At 36.7% G+C, this 25,920-nt stretch overlaps 1 protein-coding gene across 2 annotated transcripts in view; it reads right to left on the reverse strand.

The window, feature by feature from the left end:
* Hmg20a (high mobility group 20A) overlaps positions 1 to 25,920 on the reverse strand; it is an 80,244-nt gene that overhangs the window by 24,771 nt on the left and 29,553 nt on the right. For both annotated transcript variants that reach the window (XM_071608483.1, XM_027925724.2), the window contains exon 2: positions 6,138 to 6,230. In XM_071608483.1, coding sequence (XP_071464584.1) covers positions 6,138 to 6,226 — 89 coding nt within the window. In that variant the 5' untranslated portion in view covers positions 6,227 to 6,230. The remainder of the gene's footprint in view (positions 1 to 6,137; positions 6,231 to 25,920) is intronic.

A 25,920-nucleotide genomic window follows, 5' to 3' on the forward strand; every position in this document is an offset into this window, starting at 1 on the left:
AACATACATTGAAGAAAATATAGTGTCTTCAACAAATGGTGCTGTAGTAGAATGAAATTGAATTCCTATCTCTCATCCATTATCAGAGTGGGCATGGGAAGAATGGAGGAACTTTGGATAGGGCAAAGGAGAGGGAGGGGAAGGGAAAAAGTATGGGAGCTGGAAAGATGGTGTAATGAGATGGACATCATTACCCTAGGTACGTGTATGAAGACACAAATGGTGTGACTCTATTTTGTGTTCACCAGAGAAATGAAAAATTGTGCTCCCTTTGTGTATTATGAATAGAAATGCATTCTTCTGTCATGTATAACAAGTTAGAACAAATAAATTTAAAAAATTACAAAAATTAACATAGCCAAGCTATGGAACCAAACTAGGTGCCCTTCAATGGATAAAGAAATTGTGGTATATATACACAAGGGAGTATGACTCATCCATAAAGAAGAATGAAATTATGGAATTTGCTGGTAAATGGATGGAACTTGAGAATATCATGCTAAGCGAAATAAGCCAATCCCAAAAAAACAAAGGCCAAATGTTCTCTCTGATATGTGGATGGTAACCCACAACAAGGAAAGGTGGGAAGGGAAGAATAGAAGTCTATTGGTTAGACAAAGGGGAATGAAGGGAAGGGAATGGGAAAAGGAATAGGAAGGATAGTAGAATTAATCGAATATGACTTTCCTAAACTTGTATTTGAATACAAGACCAGGGTAACTCTATAGCATGTACAACCACAAGAATAGGATCCTAATTAGAATAAGTTATACTCCATGTATGTATGTTATGCCAAAACACATTACACTGTCACGTATACCTAAAAAGAACAAATAAAATTAAAAAAAAAAGAAGGGCAATAGAGTAATATTCAGTTATTATTCTGAAAGAATGCATACTCCATAGGGTTGTTATAAGCAAAAACTACAAGTACCAAAACAGAGGTTTGTAAAAAATGTCACAGAGGCACAGTAGTGGGTATGATGAATTTTAGGAGGAGATGTTAAGAAGGATTTCACCAAAGATATCTTAAAAGATGAACAGGTATTTATTAGGTAAAGAACATCATCCCAGGCCAAAAGAACAGGGTGCATCAAAAGAAAGGAAGACGTAGCAGGACGGTATGTAACAGACGAAGTAAGAGATAGAGGCAGGAGAGAAAGCTAAGGGGTGGAATGGAGAGAAATTAATGATTGATTGAATTTAAATAGCGAGGAAAAATAAGAGTCACAGGAAATTTGTTTATAATTTTCTTTTACTTGTTCTACTTAGTTGTAGAGTCAAAGGTAATTTTGAGGTTTCCAAATTGGTGATTATGTACTTACCATGAACCAAGGAAAGAACAGTATGTGTGTGTGTGTGTGTGTGTGTGTGTGTGTGTGTGTGTGTTTGTGAGAGAGAGAGAGCGCACCAGCCCAGAAAATGGCAAGTTTGAAGTGCCTGTAACATAATTAAGTGGAAATGTCCCACAGACACATGGAAAAAAGTCCTGAGAGACAGAATTGAAGAAAAGGCATGAGAGAGAGGCCTTTGCCCACAGAAATAACAGGCAGTGCTAGATGTTAGAGGGGTTAGAAAAGCTGGGAAAGGTAGGATATTTACCAAAAATATTGTTATTTGTGTGCATATGAATAGGTAACAGTGAATCTCACTATTATGTATAATTATAAGGCATCAATAAAAGTATGGAAAAAAAAAGACTAAAAAATGCTGAGAAAGGAGATTGCAGAGGGTATTAAAAGAGAATGAGAACATGATTGCAGGGGACAAGGCAGGAAGACTTTTAAGAAGAAAAGATGTTAAACAAGTAAAAAGCTGCAGATGTCAAATAGGATAAGCTAAAAAGATTCTGCTACATTTGAAGATTTAAAGGTCTCTGGCAATTTTAGGGAGTTTTAGTGGAATTGGAATAAATACCAGATTAGAGTGGACACAGAAATGAACAAAAGCAGATGCAGTCTTAATTGAAAATGAAAGAAATCACTTTCCTGAACCTTCTAGGAAACATAGTAGATGATTTAAGGCAGGAGGTTCCTGGACTTTTGAGGTCCTTTAAAAAAAGAATATGTAAAAGAATCTGTGAAACCAATGCCAATCATGTTCTCTGAAATGAAGTGCCACCAGAGATCCAGTTTGATCTCGGTGGCATTATTTTCCAAACATTTCAATCATTTTGGATGTCTCAGGCAACTTGTTCTTTCACTGTCATTTTCATTTCAACTATGACATCAACTTTCAAGCTATTATATTTTGTACATTCTCCTTTTAGTAAAATATGACAATAAGGTTTGGGAAGGAGTTACCCTGACTGAAGTGGACAGGAATCAGAAGGGAGTGGTCAAAGATGTCCAAAGCCTTTTTTTACCATGAATGAATTACCCGTGTTCTTAGTGACAGCCAACAAACAACCTTCTGTTTAGGCCCTTGATCTCATATTCTCCTGTCTAACCAGGGACAGCATTTTTGGCAATTCTGTACTCTCTGGCATCATCAATTCTTTCTTCTCTATAGGAACAGCCTAATCAGTAGACAAGTGTGATATTATTACTTTTATCTTAAAATAAAGCAAAATGAAACAAAACAGAAATACTTTCTCTGCATCACCTCTAAAGGCCTTCCTTTTCTCCTTTTCTGTGCGGCAGAACTCCTGGAAAGACCTGTTTCTGCCTCCTCCACTGTCTTCCATTCTCTTAAATCCATTCCAAGGGAGATAAGAACTTGTAACTCTTGTGTAGGCCACCAATGACCACGCTAAATCCAAAGTCATTTTTCAGACCTCACCTTATCCAACCTACCAGAAGCATCTGACACACTAGATCTCTTCCCCTCCCTTTTTACTCATTTTACTTGTTTTTCAGGCCCCCACTTGCCTCTGGTTTTTTTTGCTACCTCTATCTACAACTACTCACTTTGGCCTTCACTAACTCTTACTTTTCTGCCTGACTTCTAAATGCTGGAGTCTCGCAGGGCTCAGGTTTTCAAGATTTTTTTCTCTTTTCTAACTGCTGAGTGCTCATTTTTTGGGTGATCTCATCTAGTCTCAAGGCTTTAAATATTAGTTATATGTTGATGATCCTAAGTTTGTCTTTCTGGCTTAAACCTCTCCTAACTTCAGAACCTGGTATTAATCAAACTTCCTGTTTGAAAACAAAAACAAAAAACTTCCTATTTGACATCTCTGTGGTTTTTTTCTTTTTCTTTTTTTTTGTACTGGGGACTGAACCAAGGGTACTTAAGCACAAAACCATATCTCCAGCTTGTTTTTATATTTTTATTTTGGGAAAGGACCTCATTAAGTTGCCTAGGGCCTTGCTAAATTGCTAAGGTTGGCTTTGAACTTGTGATCCTCCTGCCTCAGCCTCCTGAACTCACTGGGATTTTTATTTTGAGGCAGGGTCTCATGAAGATGCCCAAGCTGGCCTCAAACTTGTGATCTTTTTGCCTCAGACTTCTGAGTTGCTGGGATCACAGGCATACATCACTGTGCCCAGCTAGTTATCTAATAAGCACCTCAAATTTAAAATTCCCAAAACTGAGCTTCTATACTTCTTCACTACCTGTTCAGTTTACTCATCTAAATTAATGGCAACTCCATCCCTCCTGTTGGTTAGGCCAAAACACTGAAATTGCTTTTGCTTTTTCTCCCTCCTCACATTGCTCATCTGGTTTTTCAGGTAAATCCTGTTTGACTGGTCTTCAAAAATACATCGAGATGGGCTGAGGTTGTGGCTCAGTGGTACAGTGCTCACCTAGCACATGTGAGGCACTGGGTTCAATCCTCAGCATAAAAATAAATAAATAAAATAAAGGTATACATATATGGAGTATAACTTATAAAAAAATATGTCTAGAATTTTCTCATCACCCCCATTCCCAATGTTTTTAAAACACACTCTAATGAGTATGCCCCCAATCTCCCACCAAAAATAATCTTGTCAAAATCACAAGTGATCTTCACCTGAATTGATTTCAAGAGCCTCCTAACTAGTCTCCTTGGTCCAGCCCCACTGCTCCTTTCACTATTCTCATTACAACAGTCAGAGGGATCCTACTGGAAATTAGCCAGATCACATTACTCTGCTCAAAACCCTTCATGTTTGCCATCTCACTCAGAGTAAAAATTAAAGTGTTTATTCTGCCCATCTGAAATCCTACTTAATCTAGACCCTCGTTCCTTAAAGCATGGGACTCATATTACCAGCTCTGGAATTACCTAGGAGCTTATAAGAAGTGTACTCTGGGGCTGGGGTTGTGGCTCAGTGGTAGAGCGCTTACCTCACGTGTGTGAGGCACTGAGTTCCATCCTCAGCACCACATAAAAATAAAAAAATGAAAAGATAAAAATATTGTGTTCATCTACAGCTAAAAATATTAAAACAACAACAACAATAACAACAACAGCAGCAGCTATTTTTTGACCTAACTCAGGCTTTCTAAATCAGAATCTGCACTTTGATAAGATCTCTAGGCAATTCATGTGTACATTAAAGAAGCACCGATGTTGTCCCTTACAGCACCTCTCCCTGGTACACTCTACTCTAGCCACACTGGCCTCCTGGCGATCTACAAGGCAGAAACATCCTTATCTCAGGGCTTTTGCACCAACTGCTCCCTCTAGAAAAATCTTCCCTAGCCAACTGCATGCTAGTTACATTATTTTCTGTCATTACATTATTTCACATCATTATTCAAGTCACTTTCTCATTAAATTTTTTAATGTATTTTTTTAGTTGTAGATGAACACAATACCTTTATTTTATTTTTATGTGGTGCTGAGGATCGAACCCAGTGCCTCACGCATGACAGACAAGTGGTCTACCACTGAGCCACAGTCTCAGACCTCATTATGTTTTTTGACCAATGTGTCTAAAACTATACCCCCAAACCCTTCTGATCTCTCTTCACCACTTTATTTCTTAATCCAAAGTTCTTATCAGTGTAGCATGTATTTACCTATTTATCCTGTTTAGCGTTTGACATCCCCAGTAGAATTTAAGCTCTAAGAGGTTAGCTAGGATTTTTTGTCTGTTTTGATCACTGATTTAGATATAATACCTGGAATATTGCTACATGGATACTATGAAAATCTTTTTTTTTTCCTTTTGGTAATGGGGATTGAACCCAGGGTGTTTTACCACTGAGCTCCATCCTTAGTCTTTTTTATTCTTTCTTTTGAGACAGGGTCTCAGTAGGTTGCTGAACTTGTAATCCTCCATTTGCAGGTGTGCGACTGGCACTCTGAAAAACCTTTATCGAAGGCTTTAGTAACTATGCTGCCTTCAGAAAAGTTTTGGAGAACAGTTTCATATGAGAAGCGAGGTCAGAAGGCAGATATTAATGAGGTGAGAAATGAACATGAGGGAAAGAAACAATTACAGAGTGTAGTCTATTTTTAAAAGTGTTCTAAAGAATATTAAAATAATTTATCTTAGGAATTAACCAGCACTTAAATCTATTAGTTATATTTTCTCCTTGGCAAATAACTTCTAAATATCTAGAAAAGATCAAATTCAAGTGAAACAGAGACTTTTTAAGGGAAGAGATGAACTGCTCCTAATAATTCTTTTCTATGTTCTTTTATTTATTTGTCCAAAGATCCCACAGATGGGGTGGCAGGTAGGGACAAAAAGGGCACAAGTCAGCTAAAGCTCCTAAGATCTTGAATAAAGAACCACAGTAAGGGCTGGGGCTGTAGCTCAGTGATACAAGAGCTGTCCAGCATGCATGAGGCCCCATGTTCAATGCCCAGCACGACAACAAACAAACAAGAAAAACAAAACATTTAAAAAGCTGACCTCTGAGAAAAAATCATTTTAATAACTGCAGCAATTTAGACACAAAATGAATTTGTTTTTTAGAGCTAGCTCTGTGGCAGGTGTTTCCTTAATGGTGACTATGTAATTTTCTTAACAGTAGTCATAGTCGGTCTATATATTGCTGTTATCAGTTCATAGGAACCAGAGTTCTGAGAAAGAGACATGAAAGCAAGTTTACATTGGGTCTCTCTATTTGAAAAACACAACAAATGCACCTTCTATTCTTATTATAAAAAACTGCCTCTTTAGCATCTCATACTTTGTCAGAAGCTTTGTATTGAAGTCTATACAGAGACCCAATGTCCCAAAGCAGCTGCTCACCCAGTTGTAGCCAGATCATTACTCTCCTTGGAGCCATCTTCATCTGCAAAAAGGGGCGGCAGGGTGGAACTAGTCATCAAGCTTTCCATCTTCCTGAAAGAAAGAATCAAAAAATAATTAATGGCTTAATTACTTCCAGTTCAAGTTTTCTTTTAATATATATTTTTAGCTGTAGTTGGACACAATTCATTTATTTTATTTTTATGTGGTGCTGAGGATCGAACCTAGTGCCTCACATGTGCTAGGCAAGCGCTCTGCCACTGAGCTATAGCCCTGGTCCCCCAGTTCAAGTTCTACTAATTTAAGAGCCAGGCTTAACTTTACCACATCAGCTGCAGAACAGACATGGACCTAGATATTCATTTTCCTGACTTGGACACATCAATTTAAACTCCATGGTTAGGAACTTATTTTAACTCTGGTCTTATCAACTGACCAGACTAAAAATAAGTTTGATTTTAACAATTGGGACTTGGTTTGGAAAATTCCTTTTTATTCATCCAGGGTATCTTCAAAAATACTCTTCATTTCCTGCAGAAACTGTTAAGCAGAGTAACTCAAAAGCACTGTAACACTGAGCAAGGTATTTAACCTCTTTTGAGCTCTAATTTCACCATCTTAGATAAAATTGCTGACTTAACCTACAGGGTTGTTGAGAGGGATTAAACTGAAAGTGCTTCATAAGAGAAAGGCTAAGATAGTAAGTGCTTTGAGTATTATCATATAAAGAAAAGTATTGTCATTACAGTATTACCAGTTCTCAGTCCCACATGAATCATGCTTAGATTAAATGGTGACAAATGGAGCCTTCCAAAAGGAAATAATGCAAAGGAAGTGGAGGATGGAAGGCATACTGATGTGGTTCTGAGTCAAAGAAACCACACTTCCAGGTCAAAAATATGTTCCACTTCACTATCATAACCATCAGCAGAAATAGCATGCACCTGGGTATAGGAAACAGCTAAGCTTAATTGAAGAAAACAAATAAATCACAAGAACCTGAGGTTATCAGACAGAAAGGATAAAAGGACAAAGTGACAAAGAGAGTAATTTCATTTAGCATATCACTACAAAGAATTTTTTTTTTCCTTTCAAGGCTCACCACCAAGGACTTCACCCAACAAAGCTAAAAGCAGCAGCTTCCCTTTCATCATGAAAGTGATATTCAAACAAAACATTCAATAGTGACCCCAAACATCAACCCCTTAAGTGGAACTGCAAACCACTCAAGAAAGAAAGGGCCTCCATCAACTGGTAGAATTGAGAAGCAAATTATAAGAATTCATTTAGGAGCTCCCTCAGCAGTTCTTTCAGGTGCTGCTGCTCGGGAGACCTAGTGAAACAGCAATTAAAAGAAAGCACAGCAACCACAGCTGATCTAGGCTTCCTCTGGCTCTGGGAAATACTAAGAAAATGCAGACAACAACAATACCATGTTCTCAACAATTTCCAGTTGAGTGGTTTATCTCTCAAATGCTAATACTGATGTTTTACTTCTTTTTCTTATTCATTTTCACTTCTAAATTTATTATTTAAAAGACCACTCCATAAATAGCTTACCAGCTTAATGTGACAAAAAAAGCATCTCAGTATATATCATACCCATTACAGTGGGTAAAACCTGGAAGGCAGAGAGTAACTTCCCATTCAGTCACAGAACAGGGCATTGAAGCCATGTGCAGGGGGGTGTTTATAAGCAGAATAGCTCTGACACCACCACAGAATTCTGTTCTATGTGTTTTTTAGAATGATTCCGACTTTAATGTACTCGAATTTTAATTCATAATTTACAAGACAGATGAGAGCTCAGGCTTTCAGAGCTGCTAACGTTATCTTATCCAAGTGCCAATGTTCATTTTACCAAAGAAAACTATCAATTTCTGCACTCTTCTTGAATATCCAACTAACTTCCTAAATAAATCTCTGTCTATGCCTTAAAAACAAACAAACAAAAAACTATTAATTTGATATCACAGAGCCTAATTGTAGTGGGTGATCATTTGAAGAGCCAGGTATAGACCCCCAAATCTTAAAAGGGCTCCGTTCACTGATTTCTTTCTAAAAGTGTCCCTGGAAGTCCCTGGCTTTTCAAGAACCTCAAGATTCTGCATTTGAAGCTCTTGGCATTGCTCCCACATCTCCAACTAGACATATTATCTGGTGGGAGACAAATAAAGTGTCTTTTCATTCACTATGCCAACATGACCCTTTTAAGGATGTTCCCCACATATCTTCAGTCATTTTTGAAATGTGGAGAGGCAGCTGGACAACACAACCTTAACCTTAACAACATATAAACAGATCATATAAACAAAGGAAGTTCAGAGAACACATATTTCTTTCTCCCGCCCCTCTCTCTTAAGTTTGTTTTACTCAACCCATATGGCTTCAGATATTTTCTCAGCGTTTCTGAGTAGTCAGACCCTTAAGAAATGAGTAATAAAGTGGGTGGAAGGTGAGGGGGCCAAGAACAACAAAAGAAGGAAATGAAGAAAAGTCCAGTGAAACCCAAAGGCCTCTGAACTAGTCTAATAAGTTGGAAAATAAAATGATTCCCAAGAATATGGCACAGATCCTGCAAGAATGTGCTTTCATTTGGTCCGTGAGGGGGTGATTCAAACTGAATCATGGCTATCAAGCCATTGAATGCCAAAAGCCATTCAAGTGCAGCATCTGGGCCTGATAATGTCCCAGTACAGAGGTCAAACTGAACTTTGAAATCCTAAGCAAAGCATTTAAGAAATGCAATGAATGCCGCTCCGAAAGAGAAGAGATATCTGTACAAAGGAAAAACAATATGCAAGTCTGCTTCTCCACTGCGGTTTACATAGTAGGTCTATCATGCAGATGTTTCCTTGCAGAGGGAACTTACCAGTGAAGCTTCAAAAACAGTATAACTCAGGGGCTTCTACTCTGAATCAACTTGGAAAACCAAAGATTCCCTATAGCACTGATTACTCAAAAAGAGATGTATAACAAAAATGTTTTAATAATGATTACAAAAATTATAGTGAGAATTCTATCAAGCATAATTATTGACGATGAACACATTCTCTCTCTGGGGAGCCAAATCATAATTAGAATATTGCTTTGATATTTGGGGCCAGAACAAAGAAAATTATGTGGAGTTTGAGGAATTTTCCTCAACTAAAATTGTTTCAGAAGCTCTTCCTGTCAGTCTGATCTCACCAACGAGACCATGTCACTCCAAATGTGCTGGACAGTGCTGGAAGCATGATTTGTACTTCTGTTTTCTGGAGCTGGCTCTTCTCACGCTCTCTCCTCCCTTTTCCTCTACACTTCAATAGATCCTCTCATGGAGATGCCTTATGATTCTTCCCTAAAAAACCCCTCCCCAATCATACAAGAGTTGAGAGGAAGAATTTTGCCCTTCTCATTTTCCATACTTCACTCCTTATGGGCAAACACCCTAAATCCTTTAAAAATCAGGTCATTTGGCTTAACCTCAAATTAAAAAATCTTGGACCATTTCTATCATTTCAGCTCTCTTAATTTCTCCTATTACAAATGACCTTCTCCTCACTGACCCTTGATTTTCTCTTCTCTGTTCAGCTGGGATTTCATGGCTATATTTCAAACGTTCTTTTGCCAACACTTTTTTTGGTGGTACTGGGGACTTAATCCAGGAGCACTCTATCACTGAACTACATCCCAGCTCTTTTCATTTTTATTTTTTTCTTGAGACAAGGTCTCATTAAGTTGCCTAATGTGGCCTTGAATTTAAAATCCTCCTGCTTCAACCACCTGAGTTGTGGGGACTAGAGGCATGTTCCACAGGGCCTAGCTTGCCAACACTCTTTAATTCCCTTGCCTTGCTCTTTTTCTGTATACCAGATGTAAAACAACATGAAATTTTGGCTTAAGCTGGAGAAGGAAAATGACCAAATAAAAGGTGCTACTATAAATTTACAGTATCTAACTACAACTAGGCCTTCAGTCTTCTCAGCAATCTTCTACATATTCTTAGGATATTTCCTAACTTCCACTTCATCGCTGTCAATGTTACAACCCAGTTCAAACATAATTCACCTAAAAGTCCCCAACCTAGCCTCATCTTTTCTTTTTTCAGTACTGGGGATTGAACTCAGGGGTACTTGACCACTGAGACACATCCCCAGCCCCATTTTGAATTTTATTTAGAGACAGGGTCTCATTGAGTTGCTTAGCGTCTCCCTTTTGCTGAGGCTGGCTTTGAACTCTTGATCCTCTTGCCTCAGCCTCTTGAGCCACTGGGATTCAGGCATGCACCACCATACCCGGTCCAGCCTCATCTTTTTATATTCCCCATTCCAATTACACCATCCTCCACATCTATAGGTGGCTCCACAAGTGCAGATTCAATCAACTGAAGATTGAAAATATTTGTAAAAAAACTGTTCTGTACTTAACATGTACAAACTTCTTTCATTGTCATTAGACCCTAAACAATACAGTGTAACTATCTACATAAGATTTATACTGTACTAAGTATTATAAGTAATATAGAGATGATTTAGAGTGTATGGGAGGAGGTGTGTAGGTTACAGGCAATACCATACCATTTTATAAAAGGCACTTGAGCATTTCCAGATTTTGGTATGGGAGTGAGGTCCTGTACTTAATTCCCTAGGGATATCAATGAATGACTATCATAAAATTTACAACTGTCAAGTATCTGGTTTACTTATTTTTATTATATTTATAAGATTGTACAATCACAACTATAGTTTTCGAATATTTCTATCACCCCAAAAAAGAAACCCAATACTCACCAGCAGTTTCCAGTCTCTCTCTTTCTAACCCTGCACAACTAATCTATTCTCTGCCTTTATGTTTTTACCTGTTCTAGACATTTCATGTGCAGTAAGTGAAATCATACAATATGTGGCCTTTTTTTGTCCAGCTACTTTCATTTAGCATACAGATTTCAAGGTTAGCAATGTGTCAGTATTTCATTCCTTTTTATAACTGAATAATATCCATTGTATGGCTATAATACATTTTGTTTACCTATTTATCAGTTGATAGACTTGGGGTGTTTCTACTTTTTGGGCTACTGTGAACACTGCTGCTTGTGAACATCCACGTGTAAGTTTTTATATGGATATGTTTTCATTTCTCTTAGGTATATACCAAGGAGTAGAGTTGCTGGAACATATAGTAAATTAATTTTAATATTCTGAGGAACAGTTGAACTGTTTTCCAGAACACCTGCACCATTTTACATTCCTATTAGCAATGTATTGTGATTCCAATTTCTTCATATTCTCACCACACTTGATTACAGCCATCCTACTACATGTAAAGTGGGATCTCATTGTGATTTGGCTTTGTATTTCTCTAATGGGCAATGTTGTTGAGCATCTTTTCATAAGAATATTGGCCATTTGTATAGTGTATCTTCTTTGGAGAACTGTCCACTCAAACACTTTACCCAGTTTTATATTGAGTTAATTGTATATTTGTTGACTAACACTAGACCATTTGGGCTGACATTAGACCATTATCAGATATATTATTTGCAAATACTTTCTCTCCTTTTCTGGGCTATCTTTTCACTTTCTTGATAGTGTCTTATGAAGCATAAAGACTTTTAATTTTAAATCCCTGTTTCAAAATAAAAATAAAAAAGGACCAGGGATGTAGCTCAGTAGTACAGTGACCCTGGGTTCAATGCCCAGTCCCTCAAAAACAAAAACAGGGGCCAGGTTTGTGGCTCAGTGGTAGAGCACTTTCTTAGCACGTGTGAGGCATTGGGTTTGATCTTCAGCACCACACAGAAATGGATAAATAAAATGAAGGTATTCTGTTCATCTACAACTAAAAAAATACTAAAACAAAAACAAAAACAAAAACCACTGCTTAATGCATGGCTATGAAGATTTAATCCTATGTATTCCTCTAAGAGTTTTATAATTTTTTAAAACATTTATTTTGGTTATTTATTTTTATATGGTGCCCAGGACCTCACACATGCTAGGCGGAGTGCTCTACTGCTGAGCCACAACCCCAGCCTCAAGAGTTTTATAATTTTAGCTCTAATTTTTATGTCTTTGATCTACTTTGAATCAATTTTCATATATGATGTACAATAGGAGTCCATTTTCATTCTTTTGCATGTAAATTATTAGGTTGTTTCATAATCATTTGTTGAAAGATGATTTTTCCCTCATTAAATTGTCTTGACAAACCTAAATTGCTATCTACTTAAAAAGATACCGCATTCTCTCACTTCCATACCTCACAGCTGCTATTTGGTGTCTGCCATTTGAAATACTTTAGTATCCCAATTCCTTCTGTCCTGGCTAATTACTGACTCGTCTTCCATGTCTCACCTTAGATGAGCTTTCTTTCAGTATGTTTTCTTGGATCAATCAAGAATGAATTAGATAAGCCTTTTATGCACTCCCAGAGAATCCTGTTCTAAATCCCCATCATAACATCTGACTCACTGTCAGAGGCAGAGCCTTGTTTACCTTTAAATTCCCCTTAGCCTAGTTTTGAACATGTCATCGTTATATGTTAAATATATATTTGATGCACAATACGGAAAGACTTTGCTTAAAGGTTCTTTATCCCTCAACTGAAGGAAGCTCCTCAGTTACTCAATTATTATTTATTTATTGCTCAGAGAGGTGCCCTGGCAGATGGCCAGTTTTATTCACTATGCAACTTTAAAAAAAATATATTTTTAGTTGTAGATGGACACAATATCTTTGTTTTTTATTTTTATGTGGTGCTGAGGATCAAACCCAGTGCTTCACACGTCGGAGGCAACTGCTCTACCACTGAGCTATAATCCCAGCCCTTACTATGCAACTTTTAGCGGGATATCTCTGAATTTTGAGGACCCTTAGTGTATCTTTCTTTCTTTTGTACTGGAGATTGAATCCAGGGGCACTTTACCATTTGGCTACATCCCCAACCCTTTTTAATTTTGAGGGAGGGTCTCGATAAATTGCTGAACCAAGCCTTGAACTTGTGATCCTGCTGTTTCATTTTCCAAAGTTGTTGGGATTACAGGAAGGTGTCGCAGTGCCCAGCAGCCCTTTAGTGTATTTTCTAAGTGTGTTCTCTATAGGTTTTCTTCTTTATTACTTGTAAGGACTGGGACTGTCTTAAAAATGAAGTTAATCCTTATGTCAACTATAATGAACATGGTTGATTAGTATAAATTCTGTACTGGAAATTTCAAGTTTCCATTTATGCTAGATACCCATGTCTAAGCATTTCACCACCTCCCTGTTTTTTCTTTTTGGTACCAGGGGTTGAACCCAGGAGTAGTGTTTAACTACTGAGCCACAACCCCAACCCTTTTTATTTTTTACTTTGAGACAGGGTCTTGCTAAATTGCTGGGGCTGGTTTTGAACTTGTGATCCTTTTGCCTCAGCCTCCTGAGTTGTTGGAATTACAGGCATGCACTGCCATGCCCAGCTATATCTAAGCATTTCTTTTTATCATTTTTGATCAAAATTTACTTAAGTGACTTCAAGCTCTCACCTATTAAACAAAGGAAAACCTTGCCTGCTTATTCATTCACTCAAATAATTATTGAACATCAACCAAATGCCAAGCACTATAGTAGAACTTGGGAATTAAATACAAGTAATATATTGTCCACATGAAACCTGCTGTCAAGTACAATGTACTTCCAGTAGTTGAAACTCTTCTCCTTCCCAAAACACAAAGAAACAATCAGGGTGTAGCTCAGTGGCAGAGCACTTACTTAGCTGTGTAAGGTCCTAGGTTGATTGCCAGCATTGCAAAACAAAAAACAATGGAGTCACTTGAACAACTCTTATTCTAGGGATTTAGTGAAAAAAGTAAACAATATGCAAGAATATATGGACAACGTAAGCAGGTAAGTGGAAATTCTATAAAGAATAAAAGAAGTGCTAGAGAAAAAACACTGTAATAGAAATGAAGAATGATTTTGAAGGGCATTTTGATAGACAAATGAAGATGCAGTCATTGGTAGGTGGGATGGCAAGTCAAAACATGGCTGTGGAAGACTGAGGACTCCTCTTTAGGCAAATCAGTAGCACCTGATATCCCAGAAGATTCAGATTTTCTTGTATTGAAGGCGGGATTCTTCTATCCAATTTGTTCCTCCTTCCACCCAGGTGAAAAAGCAATGACAAATCACTGCAAGAGTACACGTCATAAGCAAAACACAGAATTCATGGCCAAGCAAAAAAAGGAAAAGAAGCAGAAAGAGGCTGGAGAAAGAAGCTCTAGGTGATTGCGGGAAAGGGGAAAGAATTCATTAGAAATTTGTTTAGGGTCCAGTTGATTTTTATATTCTTGTTATCACTTAATTTGTAATTTTGTTTCAGAAGCAAATATTCATGTTGTACAAATTTCTGATTGCCCTTGAGTAGAAAGACTGATGGGGAAAATATGGGTTTGCTTTTATAGTAAATCATCAGGCATGGAGAAATGTCTTTTAGAAGTGTTAAAATATTTATTTTAGGTTTTCTTCTTTATTACTTATAAGGACTGGGACTGTCTTAAAAATGAAGTCAATCCTTATAATGAACATTATAGTTTCTACTGTATATTTAAAATACAAAACAAACAAACAAACAAAAAACACACAACAAAAACAAACAACAATAACAAAACAAAAAACCAGGACTGTGAAATATTTCAAATGTGAGGGAAAAATAAAAACTGAAATTCTGCACCCTGCAAAATTACCTTTCAAAAATGAAGAAGAAATACTTTTATCAGACAAAAAAAAAAATCAGGCAATTTATTTGATTTACAAGCAGGGTCAAAATAAGTTCTTCAAAGAAAAGCAAAATGATATAATTCAGAATCTCAAGGCTTATGTAAGAAAATAACATCAGAGAATGAACAAAAAGGTAAAATTAATAATTCTTATTCTTTATTAATCTAGTAGATAAGTTTGTTCAAAACAATAATAATAGAAAAATGTATTTGAATGTGTGTATATGTACTGCTCATAAGTGAAATGAATGTCAGTTACAACACAAGGAAGGAGTATTTTGTTATGAATATTTTGTTATTATGAGGTATCTGCATTTCCTGTGATGTGGTATACTGTTATGGGAAAGAGGATTTGGATTAGGTGTAAGTGTATATTGCAAACTCAAGCAAAACCACTAAAACAGTAAAAAAGGAAGTATAACTGATATAGTAAGAAGGGAGAGTAAATGGAATATAAATTGCACAAAAGGAAAGCCAGGTGCAATGGCATGTGCCTGTAATTCTAGCTACTGGGGAGGCCGAGGCAGGAGGGTCCCAAGCCTGAGGCCAGCTTCAGAACTCAGCAAGACCTGGTTTCAAAATAAGAAATAAAAAAGGGCTGAGAGTGGCTGGGGTTGTGGCTTACTGGTAGAGCGCTCGCCTGCATGTGTGAGGCAGTGGGTTTGATCCTCAGCAGCACATAAAAAATAAACAAATAAAATAAAGGTCTTTTTACAACTAAAAGGGGCGGGGGGGGAAAAAGGACTGAGGATATAGGTAAGTTATGGTAGTGAGCTCCTGGATTCAATCCCTAGTACCACAAAAAAGGAAAAGAAAGTAAGGGAAAAAAAAAACAAACCCACAAAAGGCAGAAAAAGTATGAAAGATAAAAATATGAACAAAGAATAAGAGAAATAATACAAAATTGCAACAAATAAGGCAGATATTAATCCAACTATACCAATCATCACCTTAAGTATCAATGGTCTAAATACATCAATTAAAATAAAGAGATTGTCAAAGTGCATAAAAAACCAAGTCCCAACTCCATGTCATCTAAAAAGAAAACCACTTTAAGTATAAAGACATACACAAAAGTAAAAGGGTATACAAAGATATACCACACTAACACCAATGAAAAGAAAGTGGAAGTAACTATACTAATTTCAGACAAAAACTTGTATTCTAAAAAAAAAAAAAAAAAAATCAAGAGGATGAGAAAATAAGTCACATTATTGGGAGAAAATATTTGCAAAAGACACATCTGATAAAGGGCCAATTTAAAAAATGGATCAAAGACCTGAATAAATAGACCATCAAAGAAGATATGAAGATAGAAAATAAGCATATAAAATGATGTTCAATAGAGGTTAATAAGTACTTGCTAATTAAAACAAAATTAGCTACCACTACAAACCTATTAGAAATGCCCAAATCCAAAACACTTCAATCCCAAATGGTGGCAAAGATACACAGTGTGTTAGTTAGCTTTGTATTATTGTGACTAAGATACCTGACAAGAACAACTTAGTGGAGGAAGTTTATCTTGGGCTCATGGTTTCAGAGGTTTCAGTCCATGACTGGCCAACTCCATTGCTCTGGGCCCTAGTGAGGCCAAACACAATGGTAGAGGGCAAGGTGGAAGAAGGCTGCTCAGCTCACTATGGAAGCAAGAAGAGCCAAGGGCAAGGGACACACATAACCCTTAAAGGCATGCCCCAGCTGACCTCTTCCTCCAGCCATGCCCCACCTGCCTGTGTTACCACCCAGTTGCTCCATTTAAATTATTAACCCATCAATGAATAAACCCATGATTAGGTCACAGCTCTCATAATCTAATCTTCCATCTCTGAACATTCCTGCATTAAAAGAGGAGCTTTTGAGGGATATCTCATATTCAAACCAAAACATGGAGCAACAGTAACTCACTCACCTTCTTTGCTAATGGGAACAGTCACTATAAAATATGCAGTTTAGTAGTTCTTAGAAAACTAACCATAGCCTTATCATATGATTCAGTAATTGTACTCTTTGGTGTTTATCCAAACAAATTGAAAACTTATGTCACATAAAAACCTGTACATGGATGTTTACAGTGATTTTATTCATAATTGCCATACAACCAAGATGTCCTTCAATAGGGAGTGAATAAACCATGGAACAGCCACACAATAGAATTATTCAGTGATAATAAAATACATGAACAATCAAGTCATGAAAAGACATGGGTGAAACTTAAAATGCATATTATTAAATGAAGGAAGCCAATCTAAAAAGGCTATATATATTATATGAATCTACCTATCTGACATCCTGATATACAGAGAGCAAAATGATTAGTGATTGTCAGGGTTTAGTGTGGGGAGGATGAGTAGGTGGAGCACAGAAGATTTTTAGGGCAGAAGAACTATCTGGAAGGATAATACAATGGAGGACATATGTCATTATGTTTGTTAAAACTAATAAAATGTAAAATACCAAAGGGAACCCTAAAATATAGTATGGTGATACTGTGTCCATGTGGGCTCACTGATTTGAACAAATGTACCATTCTGGTACATTTTGTTGATAGCTGGGGAGGCTGTGCTTTGTGTGGAGAGAGGGAATATATGGGACTTCTATATCTGCCCCCACCTTCCCTGTAAGCCTAAAGATGCTTTAAAAAAATACAGTCCATTCTAAAAACACACTGTGTTATGTATTTAATAGACTATAATTATTTAATCTATTTTAACATTAAACTGGTATAAACAGGTTTGGGCATAAATACAACTAACTTCAATATGCATACAAATTTAAGTGGAGGAAGTGAAAGCACAAAGCTTGCTAGAGCGCGTCTACCAGCTGTGAACATTTAGCTAAGAACATTCAGCAAGCTGTGGGCCCTCGTCAATGTTTTACAGTGGGAATGAGAAAACTGGCTAATCCCACCAGGCAGTTAACTGAAATTCAGTTAAGTGAAATTCAGTTAATAACTTTTTCACTACAGGGTTTTATATAGGAGATAAGAGGGAAAAAGATGAGAGGTATTCTGGGAGTAAGTATTTACTTTTTGGGGGAGAGTTGGGAGAAGGGGAGACAGTTAATATAATAAGGCTCTTGAACTGAGGATTTAAGAGATGGGCATAAGAAGGTGTGTTTGGCTGGGGACTAGGTGGAATGGGCAGAAAATATAGCTCCTTATTCTTAGAGTTTAGAGCTCAGGCTCCTAGAACTATGACTATTACTGATTTTTTCAAAATGTTGGTAGGATAGCCTAGGAACTATAGGGAAACTGATTCATTCATTCAACAAATATTTATTGTGACTCTATCATTCTAGGCATTTTCTAGGCACTGAGGATACATCAGTGATTAAAACAGGAAAAATCCCTGCCCTCACAGGGGTCACAAGTACACAGGGATAGACATATAAAAACAACAAATAAAATGAATAATAATACATAGTGACAAGTACTAAGAAAAAACTACAGCAGGGAAAAGAGGATAGAAAGAGTTCAAGGGAAGGAAGTGTCTGTAATTTTATACACAGAGGTCAAGAAAAGCTTCAAGGAAGTCATCTTTTGGGGAAAGAGTTAAAGGAGATTCAAGAGGGAACCATGCATGCATAGATGTGGGGAGACAGCAGTCTAGCAAGTGGGATGCAGACAACCAATACCAAGGACTGTGCTTGGTGTGATTCAATGAGCTGGCCAATGTGATTGGATTGAGCTAGTCGAAGAGTTAACTAGGGTGTAGACTATGGAAGGCTCTGTAGGTTTTGGAAAGGATTTTTTTTAGCATTTACCCTGAGATGAGAAGCTACTAGGACGTTTTGAGTAGATGAAACATGGGATCTAACATTTTTTAAAAAAATATTTATTTTTTAGTTGCAGTTGGACACAAGACCTTTATTTTGTTTGTTTATATGTGGTGCTGAGGATTGAACCCAGGGCCTCACACATGCTAGGTGAGTGCTTGACGGCTGAGTCACAACCCCAACCTGGGATCTAACATTTTTATAGGATTACTGCAGTTGTTCTTTTGAGAACAGACTGAGAGGTGGAGAGGGAAAAGGGTAAAAGTGTGGAGATCATGTGGGAAGTTTCAGCAATGATCCAGCTGAAAGTGAATAATAGCTCAGACCAGGGTGGTCATAGTGGAGGTGGTGAGAAGTGGTCAGATTCTTGACATTCTGAAGGGAGAGTCAATTTCTAAGTTTAAAGTAACTGAACAAAATTAAGGAATAAAATCTGTTAAATGAGCTGGGTGCGGTGGTGCAAGCCTGTAATCACAGCAGCTCAGAAAGCTGAGGCAGGAGAATTGTGAGTTCAAAGCCAGACTCAGCAAAAGGGAGGTGCTAAGCAACTCAGAGACCCTGTTTCTAAATAAAATACAAAATGGGGCTGGGGATGTGGCTCAGTGGTTGCGTGCCCCTGAGTTCAATCCTTGGTACCATTAAAAAAAAAAAAAAAAGTTAAATGAGGCCTTCAAATGCATTTAGCTGCTTTCTTATTACCTGATTAGTGATAATAAAGGTTGGGTTCTACTGAAAACATACTACTTGTAATCTTTTTGAAGCTAAATATAGTGAATTTTTTTTTGCCCATAAAAGACATAATTAAAAATTCAGCTTCCACCTAATGCAAATGACTAAAGACTTTACATTTCAGTAACATTTTTTAAAAAATCACCTTTACAATGTAATCAAGATTGTGCTTTGTGTCAAGTTGTAGCTTGTGGCTTTTCTTTACAACCTCTTTGGTTGGGAGACATTATTATTCTCAAAAAACAAGCAGGAAGAGGACAGAGTTAGAAACAAACATAAATCTTCTATCTTTGTATGATGTTTTTGAAGTTTTAAAACATTTGAATCACATTTTCTTAAAAATCATAGGATTACTAGATCATCAAAAGAAACTGCAATGGGCTAGGGATATAGCTCAGTTGGTAGGGGGCTTGTCTTGTATGCACAAGGCCCTGGGTTCAATCTCCAGCATCACAACAAGCAAACAAACAAACCTGCAAGCTGCATGTGGTGGCACACACCAATAATCGTACTGTTTGGGAGGTTGAAGCAAGAGGATTACAAGCCTGGGCAATTTTGGAAGACCTTGTCTCAAATAAATAAATAAATAAAGGCAAGAATGTAAGCTCAGCGGTAAAGTGTCCTGGGTTCCATCTCCTCTACTGCGGCCAGGGCTAGGGAGAAGCAGAGTTAGATTTCATTCCAGACAGCTGGATCACTGTATATGTCTTTCTCCAGCCTCAATGAACCCCTGATAGAGACGTGTTATTATTAGAACACAAAATGTGCTGTGAAGAATAAAACTCCACAAACCAAAGTATCTAGAAACAAACAGTATTTTGTATCAGCTTTATGTAAGTCACTGTGATAACATAGGGAAAATAAAAAACACTTTCTTTTGCCAAAGTAAAATTTGTTGTTACAAGTAGGGTGTGTCTTTTGGGGTCATAGTCCATTTATCTGGCTGTTTCATGGTGCCTGTTGGTCCCGGCACAGACTATCTAAGCACTGCTTTTATTATTAGTAAACAAGGAGATTAATACCCAAGTAAGACAACTGAATCAGCACCAGAACTAAGAGTTAAAGTAATCCAATAAAACTTGGCATTATTTCCTAGCATAGAGTACTTTCCCAATTTCCTGGGACATTGGAGTAGTATGAAGCAGTATAAAGATGGGTGTGTATAAGAGGAAACCAGTATAAACATATTCCCTCTAGGAGGTCATATGATATATGAAAAGGCATTTTCAATGACATTTAATTTTATATTCGGAAAAAGGAACCAAGCTTATATTAACATACAAAGTATAAAAAGCTCATGTTCTTTTTTCTATTTTTTAGTTTTAGATGGACACAATACCTTTATCTTATTTATCTTTATGTGGTGCTGAGGATCGAACCCGGTGCCTCATATGTGTGCTAGGCGAGTGCTCCACCACTGAACCACAACCACAGCTCCAAAAGTTCATATTCTTGCTGGGCACGATGGCACATGCCTATAATCCCAGCTACTCAGGAGGTTGAGGCAGGACTGCAGGTTCTAGGCTAGCCTCGCCAATTTAGTGAGACACTGTCTCAAAATAAAAAAGGAAAATGGTTGGGGATGTAGCTCAGTGGTAAATTCCCAGTACCAAAAAAAAAAAAAAAAAAAATTAATGTTCTTGTTTGGTGAAGATATTTGTTTTCCGCTCTCTTCTTGGTGATTCTCATAGAGGGTTTATCAGAATAGTTCATGAATAATTTTTTATCAAGAGGGGACACGAGTTTTAAAAAATCTGAAAAACAATGACTTTCAGAGTTTATTAAATGCCACTGTGTTAGGTATCAAAGATAGAGATTTAAAAACAGCTACAACAAGAAACCCTTGTCCTTGTCCTTTTATAGTTCATAATCTAGTCAGAAACAGATAGACAAACAGCTAAAAACAACATGGAAAGGTGATAATGGCTGATGTATAGTTAGGTATATGTTTACTTATTTAAGTACATGAGAAAAATAGGGATGAGAGATAGATGAATGAGTGAGGTAAGCAGCTAAGATAATTTCTAATTATCGTAATAAATTCACAGATACACTACAGAACTGAGGGAAGCAGAAAACAATAGCTGAGTAAACACCTGAGAACGAACACTTAGCTCAGGGTACTTAAATGTTTGGAAATCCAGCCTCAATGCCAAGGCATGTAGCTCCCAGGTAGGCATGATTCAAGGATGGAGTCCGAAGAAGGCAATATATCAGAAAGAAGCAACAAGCCAGGCACGGTGGCACACGCCTGTAATCCCAACGGTTCAGGAGGCTGAGACAGAAGGATCGTGAGTTCAAAGCCAGCCTCAGCAATGGTGAAGTGCTAAGCAGCTCAATAAGACTCTGTCTCTAAATAAAATACAAAATAGGTCTGGGGATGTGGCTCAGTTGTTGAATGTTCCTGAGCTCAATCTCCTGTACCAAAAAAAAAAAAAAAAAAAAAAAAAAAAAAAAAAAAAAAGAAGCAACAGAGGTCCTAATATCCAGAGGCAAAAAATATAGTTAATAGTTAACAATTCTAAGGCCAGGTCCTTATTGGCACAAGGCATACTGCCCCTCTATCTTCTTATATTTTTTTACACTGCTTTCTCTAACTCAAATCTGCAGCTGTGAAACAACACTGAAAAGGAGGAAATAATATTCTTTTCTTTTATAGGCCAATAAATCCTAAATCTTTACCTTCTCAAGAGCCAATGAAGACTGCAAGTAAAGAATGACATGTTTGGGCTGGGGTTGTGGCTCAGCTTGCCTAGCATGAATGAGGCACTGGGTTCGATCCTCAGCACCACAAAAAAACAAAATAATGTGTCCATCTAAAACTAAAGATACATAAATAAATATTTAAAAAATGACATGTTTGAAAAGGAAAAGCAATAAGATGGGCCCAGTGGTATACGCCTATAATCCCAGTGACTTGAGAGGTTGAGGCAGGAGGATCACAAGTTTGAGTCCAGCCTGTGTATCTTAGCAAAAACCTGACTCAAAATAAAAAGTAAAAAGAGCTGGGGGATGAAGCTCAGAGGTAGAACACTCCACAGTATCACAAATATGTAAATAAATAACTACTATACTATAATAAAAGAAAATGAGTCATATCAAAGTGTTCTTAATTTCCATCAGCTGATTTACAAATTAAATTCTCTTTAAAAGAAAAAAGAATACTGGATGTTAGAGAAATTTCCTCAGCTAGAAGTTGAAGACAAAAAAGAAAACTTTCATTACAGGGAGGCACAGCAGTTAGTTGTCATCACTACTGTGAACAATAAAATGAAATTTAGGGTTTTCCTAATGAAAAAATAGGCACAACTGGAATGTGCTTAACAATTTAAACTTAAAAAATTTTAAAAACTAAGAACTCTATTTTGCTTCTGAATTCTTTTTTTTTTTTTTTTTAAGAGAGAGAGAGAGAATTTTAAAAATATTTATTGTTTAGTTTTTGGCAGACACAGCATCTTTATTTTTTTTATTTGTATGTGGTGCTGAGGATCGAACCCAGGGCCAGGTGAGCGTGCTACCGCTTGAGCCACACCCCCAGCCCTTGCTTCTGAATTCTAAAGTTGATAATCCTTGGGACTTCAGAAAGCTACCAAATAATCATAAAATTCGAACTTGACATATTTAAAACTCTTGAAGACCAGTTTCCTAGGAACATGTCTCGTCTAATAACAGATTCAACATAAGGCTTCAACCATCACACAGAGCTCACTACCTTAATGAGAACAAGTGGTTGGATGTAGTAACCTCTCTAATGTATAAACTTCTGATTTTGTTTCTCTCATTTCTAGGTCAAACAACAAAAAGTTTAAAACCATTTTAACTGTAACTCACAGGAGAATAACCAGACTAATTAAATCACTTCAAGATTCTTGGGGCTGGGGTTGTGGCTCAGTGGTAGAGCGCTTGCCTAGCATGTGTGAGGCACTGGGTTCAATCCTCAGCACCATGTAAACAAATTAAATAAACAAAATAAAATTATTTAAAAAAATATTCTTGATGTTTTGTGTATTTACCAAAATCTGTATTTTCAGAGTTGCCTACTGCTGTTCAAAGGTTCCTCTTGGTCCAATAGGCAGGACTAGGTCTCAGGGAATAAGAATTTGCAGAAAGAACCAGGTGCAATGGCAGACACCTATAATTCTAGCCACTCAGGAAGCTGAGGCAGGAGAATCGCCAGTCTTAGCAAATTGTCAATAAGACTCTGACTCAAAATAAAGGTTTGGGGATATAGTTCAGAGGTCAAGTGTCCTTGGGTTCAATACCCAGTAACTGAGGGGGGAAAAATTGTAGAGGACTTGTTCTGCACTTATTTCCAAACTAAATGTACCCACTTGTCTGTGTTAACAAGTACGTTCATCATGAAAAGAAGTCTACTACGGACCAACTAGAGACTTTCTATGATTTTCTGCTTTTCCAACCCTCATATGCAAAATGTGACTAATATCTACTCTATTTACCTCAAAATGGCATTTGAGGATCAAATGTTAATTCCTTACATGCTCTGCAAACAAAAACAAAAGTGACTTTGTTAACTGGCACAAAATTTCCAGTGAAGTATTTATGAGAGAACATATTACACAGATTATAAGTATATTAAAAGAATGAATACATAGGAAAAAAAATTGGAAGGAAAAACACCAAAATGTTCAGAGTAGGCATGTTAGGATGGAAGAATTATGACTATTTACTTTCCAGTATTTCATTTAGCTTCCCAACTTTCAGTAATATAGTTATGTTACTTTAAACAAAGTGGAAAGTACCATCAAGAACCGTAGACTTTTTATTCTTTTATTTTTATCATTTATTTATTTGTAGTACTGGGGGTTGAACCCAGGAGGACTCAACCACTGAGTTATATCTCCAGCCCTTTAAAAAAGTAATTTACTAAATTGCTGAGGTTGGCCTTGAACTTTCAATCTTCCTGCTTCTGTTTCCCAAGGAGCTGGCATGCACCACTTGGCCAGGCTAGAGAATCACAGACTTTTTGAAATTAAATCTTAATTTCATATACAATAAAGAAATACATTTCTTTTTAAAAAATATGATTACACACGGAGATCAGTTTTTGTTATCTAGATCTCCCTCTCCAGAAAAAACACCTATGTAATAGTTTTTAGCTTATTCTTGAAAGCTTTAGTGATGAATTTCTAGTTTATGTCTTTTCTCCTCTCTATAGAATTAGCTCTACAAGGCAGAGAAGTAAGTACATCTAGCAGGAAAAGTATGAAGGTACAGTCATATTTTCTATTAAAAACTCACTTAAATTTGCATTCAATTTCATAAAGCAGTATTTATTTTACAACAAAAATTAATGTGTTAAATTACAGGAGGTTAGGAAATGACAGGTTAAGTTCACCTTCTGACAGGCAACTGATAAAAAAATTTTGATACTCAGGGTTTGAAAAAGTGCTACTTCATATTTCTTTCCCACTAACAACAGAACAAGAAATTCCTATTCTTGGCTAGAAATATATGGCTAAGTCAATTTATATCCTGTTAATTTTCTAGATAAAATTACATAAAAATACACTAAAATTATCATAGAAAAATCCCATTTAATTATGGGAAAACAGACTATGACAATGAGTTTGGCATTTCTTTACAAGGTTTAATTTTGAAAATGACAATATACCTGAGGTTGACAAATGTAAATTTTTATGTAACAGGAAAAGTAATACTTTTTTAAATAAACAAATAATTGTTTTAGTTTTTGCTAGAATAACTTCAGATAAATCTCTAGTGCAATATAATTAATTCATCACTAGTTCCACTGTCATCTCTTTGCCTTCAGAAATTTGACTCCAAGTTGCTTTACATGAAAAAGAAAAGTTATGTTACTGTTAAGTCCATCATTACAATGCTTTTTACACAAGCACCTTCTCTGAAGTCATTTATTCTTTTTTTAAAAATTAATATATATATTTTACTTGTAGATGGACATACCACCTTTATTTTACTTACTTTACTTATAATTTCTTTTAGTTGTAGATGAACACAATATATTTATTTATTTACATGTGGTGCTGAGAATTGAACCCAGTGCCTCACATATGCAAGGCAAGTGCTCTACCATGAGCCACACCCCTTATTTATTTTTATGCTGAGCATTGAACTCAATGTCTCACATGTGCTAGGCAAGTGTTCTACCTCTGAGCTACAACCCTAGCCCGGAAGTCATTTTTTCTTGCTACAAAGTTTCTCCAAATATCTAACTTGGCTCTGGGTGTTTAGTAACATTAGGATATTTAAAAGACAAAATTGATTAATTCAATCAAGATTAAGCAATGTGAACTCTGAGGAAAAAAGCCTCAGAGTTGTTTCAAGAGGTAATCCCTGTAAATGAAGTGGATAGTGTACAACATAGTAAAAACCTATTAACAATAATGATAGCTGGAATAGGAGTACACATTTATTCTTTTCTAAGTACCAAGCTTATATAAGAGTTTTACATATATTATTTCATTTAATGCTCACAACCACCATATTAGGTACTAACCACTACTACCATAGTGGTTATTTTATGGTGAACAAACTGATCCACAG

The sequence above is a fragment of the Marmota flaviventris genome, chromosome 2 (assembly GCF_047511675.1).
Source record: "Marmota flaviventris isolate mMarFla1 chromosome 2, mMarFla1.hap1, whole genome shotgun sequence".
Lineage (NCBI taxonomy): Eukaryota > Metazoa > Chordata > Mammalia > Rodentia > Sciuridae > Marmota > Marmota flaviventris.